General features: G+C 34.2%; 1 protein-coding gene across 1 annotated transcript; it reads left to right on the forward strand.

Annotated features, from left to right (window-relative positions):
- Nucleotides 1-4,040: 4,040 nt before the first annotated feature.
- LOC130980292 (protein DETOXIFICATION 49-like) lies at nucleotides 4,041-5,603 on the forward strand. The gene has a single exon (XM_057903984.1). The coding sequence runs from the start codon at nucleotides 4,041-4,043 to the stop codon at nucleotides 5,601-5,603; it is 1,563 nt and encodes a 520-aa protein (XP_057759967.1).
- The last annotated feature ends 2,255 nt before the right edge of the window (nucleotides 5,604-7,858 follow it).

Here is a 7,858-nt window from a genome sequence, read left to right on the forward strand (position 1 = left end):
TCAATGAATGCGCTGACTAGTGGCTCATCCAACCAGAACCACCTCATGTTGAGCCTCGCCAGGTGGTACAAACTAGCCCTCTTTAGATAGGGTATGATCCTGTCATGCAGAGGCATGTTCTGTTGTCTCCAGACACTATAAATACACCTACGTGGCTGTAGCATATGAGAGAAATAACCAAATCAAATGAAATTCCATTACTAACAAGTTTATCCATAGATTATAACCGAAACCAATACTAAACTTATAATTTTAAATTAAATTTAATAAAACATAAATATAAGTCTCAAATCTTTAATTTAAAAGAATCAAATACTAAACTTATAATTTTAAAATTTAAATCTTAAATTTAAAAACCTAAACTACAAAACTTATAATTTTAAAGTTTAAGAATGTAAAATACAACCATTATGTTCTATTTACAAAAGTTAATCTTTAAATAAATTTTAAACTCTAAACAACTAAAACTATAATATTAGAATTTAAACATACATATTTAAAACCTAAAATTTTAAATCTTAATTTTTAAATATGATACTTAATCAACAACTCTACAAGCCTTACAATTTGAACCCTATATCTCAAATACAAGAGGATCATCATTCTACTTAAACATTTGATCATACCTTAAAATTTTACATCTTAACTTTAAAATCTTAAACTAGTCAATCCTACATTATATGTTCTAACTACTACACCAGAATACTACATTTTATGTTATATGAAATACAATAACTAAAAGAAAATAAACTTACCTCTTCATTTATGCTGTCGGCAACGTGCGCAACGTCATTGAGCCGGTAAAGACTGTGTTCGTCCACCATAGTCCCGGCCCAGTAAAGTCAGAATGTCTTCCTCGCCACACTTTCTTCTCTCTTTCTCTAGAACGTCTCTTTCTCTCTCTAAGAATATAAAAGTGGCTCAAACTGAATAATCCGCGACTCCCCTATCGCGTATTTATAGTAAAGCATAAACTGCTGGACCCCTATCGCAATTTATGCGTATTAGCTATTTACACAGAAATTGTGAGATCCCTACTGCAGTTTTTGGCCATTTCACATTTCAACGTAAACCGCTGGAGGGGTATAGCGGTTTACGTTCATTTAGAATCTGTGGGACCCCTCTTGCAGTTTACATAGTTTAGTGAAAAATTGCATTTCCATATGCAATATGCAAAATTTGTATTTCGATAAATTTAAAGGTCAAATATTTTATTTTCGTGATTTTCCCTAAAAATTATCCAAACTATTAAGTCTATACTTCCAACATATATTTGAGGCTTAACAACCTCTCGATCGACAATATTTTGCTAATAACTTGTGTTCTAATAAAAGCATAGATTAAGTATATTATAAAAAAATTATAAAAATTATTTTTTATTTATTTTTAATGTGTTAAATATATTAAAAATATTTAAAAATTTTTATTATTATCTTTTTTAAAATGTAACTTTAAGATATAAATTAATTAAATCCTTAAAAGAATATGGCCTAAGTATTGGATTCTAAAATAATTTCTAGTATAATTTATTTGTTTAAAAGGCTAAATTTGAGGCTGGACAACCTTTGAATAAAATTGTTTATATGGGTGTTCATGAATTAGATCTGATCCGTATATTTGTAGTGTTTATCTGAATTTGATTTGAACTAAAATAATTTCTAGTATAATTTATTTGTTTAAAAAGCTAAATTTGAGGCTGGACAACCTTTGAATAAAATTGTTTATATGGGTGTTCATGAATTAGATCTGATTCGTATATTCGTAGTGTTTATCTGAATTTGATCCGAACTAAAATAAGTTCTAGTATAATTTATTTGTTTAAAAAGCTAAATTTGAGGCTGGGCAACCTTTGAATAAAATTGTTTATATGGGTGTTTATGAATTAGATCTAATCCGTATATTCATAGTGTTTATCTGAATTTGATCCGAAAATTACGGATATTAATCCGATCTGCAAGACTATCGAATCAGATTATATCCACGGATATGCAAAATAAATAAATAAATAAATATTCTTTTTATGTTTTATTTTAACTAATAACTATCATATATGTTATATTATTTTATATTTATATTTTTATTATTTAAGAAAAGTATGTTTAATAATATTTTAAGAGTAAACATGTTTAAAAAGTGAAAAAAATAATTTTATTGATATTTTTTATAAAAATAAGCTTTTAAAAGTATTTTTATGTTTTACGATATATCTGAAATTCGATCTTGATCTAATCCATAAATGTGCAAATCAGATCGGATCAGATCCAAGCTTAAAAATTACAGATATTGAATCCGATCCAATTATTTTAATGTGAATCGAATAAAGATTTTGGTCATATCTAATCTGGTCAATTTACCATGAAGTTGCTAGAATTTTGACAGAATAATGTTGCAAAAATATGTAATTTATGACAATCTTGAAGTGGATTTAACTGGAGAAATTAATTTAATTTCAAAAATAAATAAATTTCTGAATAGCATTGATTCACCTAATGTCATTTTGCCAAATATGGCAGGTATATAACAAAACGTGGATTTGATTGAATCACAATTAATTAATAAATTCCTTGACGGAATTGATTTCACATCAATTGTATCCATAAACTGAAACCTTTTAACTGAAATTTATTTAAGCCAAGATATAATACCATTTACTCAGAAAAGAGTTATCGCCCCAAAAAAAGTCCATATTAATCTTAAATTTTGTATCAGTTTTTTTAGACACACTATAGTCAAACTAATATAATTTAATTCATGAGTCAATCAAGCCGAAAACATTTACTCTCTTAGATCCACATTTTGAAAACAACCTTAGCTTATTAGTTACACCTTGCTATTGCTGAATTCTCCATTCTCCATTCTCCATTCTCCATTCTCCATTCTTCATACTTCATTCTCCTTAGTCCTAATTATGTTACGTGCAAGTTCTGTATTATAGTTCTTTGGCCTTGCAGGCCTAATTATATATAGTATAGTGATACATATTATACATCATAACATGGTCATTAAATACGCTTGAAATATCAATAATAAGAAAAAAAAATTTTTCCTAAATATATGAGTCCGTAAATATGGAAGGCGCTATCTAGCATTAATGCGTTCTCGTCTTAATCTTTCACGTTTAATTCAAATTCCAATAAATACTTCCAAATTCCATGAACCTTTTTAATTTTTATGTAATAAAATATTATTTTAAATTGTATATGCACATTTTCTATACATCCAACAAGATTTAATTCGATTATTTTTCTACAAAAGTACTATTCTAACATCTGATTTGGACACAGTTACAATTAATATCTGACATATATTGTTTCAGAAAAAAAAATATTTGACATATATATACACACTCAAATAAGTACTAAAGAATTTCGCGTCAAATATTTTTGTCCATAAAAAATTTTATTACGTTAAAATTTTTAAATTTTATAAAACTAAGATATATAAATTCTTTTGTCATTCTTTTTAAAATGTATTTATCTAAATAAAAATAATTCATTTAATTAAAATAAAGACTCATACATTTTACTTTTATAAAATTCAAAATTTATATCCTATATAAAATTTTTTTAAAAATTTATTTAAATATATATTCAAAAAATAAAAAAATATTATTGAAATAATATTATTGCTTTTTCCTTGTTAACTATCATCTGTAGTTATCCAAATTAATTATTAAAAAATTATAATTTTATTATTGCTAAAGTTTAAACTCAATACTATATTTTAATTATTACTAATTTCACTAACGGTATTATTAATACATATATATTCAATAAATAAATAAGATAATAAATAATTACGTTTTAGTATCTAATACACTACAGAACACTGGTATATAAAATGTGAATGAATTCCCTCTCCGACAGTATATATGTACACACATTACCCATCTCTTCTCTTCCCCCATTAACTGCCGGAAAAGGCTCCCCCTTATAAACCCAAGTTGTTACCACTCTACCAAAACAAAAGCTCAAATCAAAACTGCGCCAATAAATTGAGAGATTAAGTGAGTGAGTGAGTGAGTGTGTGTCAAAGCAACCATGTGGAAGTTGTTAGCATCTGCTGATAATCCCTCAAGCAACAAACCACACAACATGTCAAAACCTCTGATCCTTAAACCCCAACAAAAACAGACGTTGTTGTCGCTTTCAATCATCAACGAGGCGAAATGCATAGCAGACATTTCACTCCCAATGATCCTAACTTCCCTCTTGCTCTACTCCCGCTCCATCATCTCCACGCTCTTCCTGGCCCGCCTGGGCCCGCTCCCCCTCGCCGCGGGCTCCCTTGCCATGGCCTTCGCCAACATCACCGCCTACTCCCTCCTCTCGGGCCTCGCCATGGGCATGGAGCCCATCTGCGCTCAGGCCTTCGGCGCCAAGAAATACAAACTGCTCGCCCTCACCATGCACAGAACTGTTCTCCTCCTTCTCGTAACTTCCATTCTCATTTCCTTCTTGTGGCTAAACATGCGCACCATTTTAATCTTTTTCGGTCAAGAACAAGACATCGCAAACGAGGCTCAAGTCTTCATCTATTATTCTCTCCCTGATCTCGTAGCGCAGTCTCTCCTTCACCCTCTCAGAATCTACCTTCGCACTCAATCCATTACTCTCCCTCTCACGTGCTGCTCCGCATTCTCCATCCTCCTGCACGTGCCAATCAACTATCTTTTCCTCCAAGTTCTTCATCTCGGAATCAGAGGCATCGCCTTGGCCTCTGTCTGGACCAACTTCAACCTCGTCATTTCTCTGATTATTTACACCGTCGTCTCAGGGTACCACAGGACAACATGGACACGTGTCACGCTCTCCAAGTGCTTCAGCGGATGGAAGAAGCTCCTGAGTCTCTCGATTCCGAGCTGCGTTTCAGTCTGCCTCGAATGGTGGTGGTACGAAATCATGATCTTGCTCTGCGGATTGCTTATGGATCCGCACGCGAGCGTTGCGTCCATGGGGGTTCTGATTCAAACTACTGCGTTGATATACATTTTCCCGTCTTCGCTGAGCTTCGGCGTCTCGACGAGAGTCGGAAACGAGTTAGGAGCAGAGAATCCGAATAAGGCGAAAATGGCCGCAATGGTGGGACTATGCTTCAGTTTCGTCCTCGGATTCTCTGCTCTGATATTTGCGTCTTCGGTGAGGAACGTTTGGGCTTCGATGTTCACGGAAGACGAAAAGATCATAGCGTTGACGTCAATGGTGTTACCGATAATTGGGTTGTGTGAGATTGGGAACTGTCCGCAAACAACGGTTTGCGGGGTTTTGAGGGGAACAGCGAGGCCAAAGTTGGGAGCGAACATAAACTTGGCTTGTTTCTATGTTGTGGGAATGCCGGTGGCGGTTTGGTTGGGTTTCTTTCATGGGTTTGATTTCAAGGGGTTGTGGTTGGGTATGTTGGCAGCGCAGGGTTCTTGTATGGTCACCATGTTGTTTGTTTTGGTCAGGACCAATTGGGATGGTCAAGCACAAAGGGCCAAGGACTTGATGACGTCATCCGAAGAATTAGATTTAGGAGATGATGGTGATGACGATGACGATGAGGACCAATATGTTGAGAAATGGTGTTTGGGAATATGTTATGACACAAAAGAACTTGTTTGATTTCGTTGTTTCAGCCAATTAAGGAGTTGGGAAGGCAGGAGGGTGGTTGATTTAATAATATTTTGATTTAAAAGATGGATTTTGGTTCTTTCTAGAGAGATTGACTAATTTCCGATTGTAAATCAAAGAACAAGAAGGGGAATTAGATGGAGAGGAGTGGAGACGGAGTACAATGCAAGTGCGTTTCTTCCTTTTTCACTACTTTGCTATATTTAGTTAAAGTATTTAATATAATTTTTGTACCTAGATTTTCTCAATATTTTTATATTAGTTGATGATGGTGTGATTCTCTTATGATTTCCATGTTAGATTATAATGATACGTTGATGATAACATATCAAATGGAAGTTTATAAGCTTGCAATATCATTATCCTATCTTCAACCGAATAAAGTGCATTACAACATTTTAGGTCTATGGTCACGGTTTTTTTGTTACGGTATTTTAGGATGACAAAAAAAACTATAATTACGGTTTTTTTAGAAAGAGTGACCATAGAGTACCTATAGTCACGGTTTTTTAAAAAAATGTGGGTTAAAAAGGTCTATAGTCACGGTTTTGAGGAGTGACCTAAAAGGGTCTATGGTCACAGTTTTTTACAGTGACCAAAAAGGGTCTATGATCACGATTTTTCAAAAAAATATGACCTAAAAAGGTCTGTGGTCACAATTTTAGGGAATGACCTAAAGGGATCTATAGTCACGGTTTTGGGGGGTAAACCAAAAGGGTCAATACAAGAAAAATACACATTCAGCGACACTTTTTTTAAGCTACATTTGAAAAGCGTAACCTATTCTATGAATAGGCTACATTTGAAAACCGTAGCCTATTACGCTTTTTTCCGTGTTGCCTTTCTATAAGAGAAAAGGATACACAATTGTAGCATCATTTAAAAAGTGTAACCTTAGGTATTATAGAAATCACTTATAAAGCGTAGCCGTAGGTTGATATCTATAGGTTCACTTTTCGTATCAAAGAGGACGCTTTTAGAGGATAGCCTATTTGTTAAATTTTGGGTGCATTTTAAAAGTGATGCTTAATATATCTAGAACAAAAAACTTGACACTTAGTGAATTTTTTTCCTCTTTTTTATGAAAGCAAACTCACACTTAGTAAAATTTTTGTCCATTCCCTCCAAATCTCACTCACCTCCAAAGCGCCTTCATCCCCTTTCAGAAACCCTCGAAAGCTCACTCACTGCACCGTCGCGAAGTAGAAACCCTGCCTCCAAAGCTCACCATCGTCGCCCCCTACTCACTCTCTTCACTCTCGCCATTAACCCTCTCACTCTTGCTCTCGTCATTGACCCTCTCACTACAAGAAGAAACCCTTTCACTCTCGCCATTGACCGTCGTAGCCCCGCACTCACCACTCACCTGCACTCACCACTCTCCACATTGCTGCACTACTGACCGTCGCTCCTCTAATTGCCATCTTGCACTGATCGTCGCTGCACCACCCTCACCATCGACATCACCCCCAAATCAGAGAAAAGTGTTTGCCATGACCACTCACCACTCACGGCGTCACCACTCACCACTCCAGAAAGACTCTGCGCTCACTCATCTTCCCCACTCATCTTCATCATCGCTTCTCTTCGCTTCGTGGTCACATCACAAAGACTCTGTGCTCAACTGAAAGCTTTCTTCATTCGCGAGGTTAGGGTTCTGATTTTAGGTTTCAATTTGGGGGTTTGGTACAATAATTTGTGACATCGTGAATTTATGAACATGCATGCTATTGTTGCAGTGCAGGAGAACTCGTGAATTTAGGGGTTTTATTCCATTAACACAGGTGAGTTTGGCCATGATTAGTTGCTGTGTAGGAATACCAAGATTAGTTGTTTATTATGTTTGTTGCTTATTATTTGTTTTCTTTTTCTTTCAATTCTACTAATTAATAGTTTCAAGTATTGTGTAGTTTCAATTCTTATTATTAGGTCTCAAGCTAAATTTGTTGGATTCTTGATGAACTCAAATAAAATAAAATATGGCTGTGAAAGTCTGATCCCTTAAATAATGTGTGAATCACCTGATACTACAAAAAAATACCCAACAAGTTGATGCATGAGCCAGATATGCCATTTTTGAAACCGATTTCTGCTCTGTAATCACAAACACAACAACTATGGTCTTGTTTATTTCTTGTATTTCAATTAGAATGTTGAAATTTAAGAGTAACCAAGTTGATGCATGAACCAGATACGTCATTTTTTAGCTGAAATCATATTTAGTTTGGGTGACATTTTAAGATGTT

The sequence above is a fragment of the Arachis stenosperma genome, chromosome 1 (assembly GCF_014773155.1).
Source record: "Arachis stenosperma cultivar V10309 chromosome 1, arast.V10309.gnm1.PFL2, whole genome shotgun sequence".
In the NCBI taxonomy this organism is placed as follows: Eukaryota; Viridiplantae; Streptophyta; class Magnoliopsida; order Fabales; family Fabaceae; genus Arachis; species Arachis stenosperma.

Bases quoted from the DNA above. Each gene is read 5' to 3' on its own strand.
- LOC130980292 (XM_057903984.1), top strand. From the start codon at position 4,041: ATGTGGAAGTTGTTAGCATCTGCTGATAATCCCTCAAGCAACAAACCA.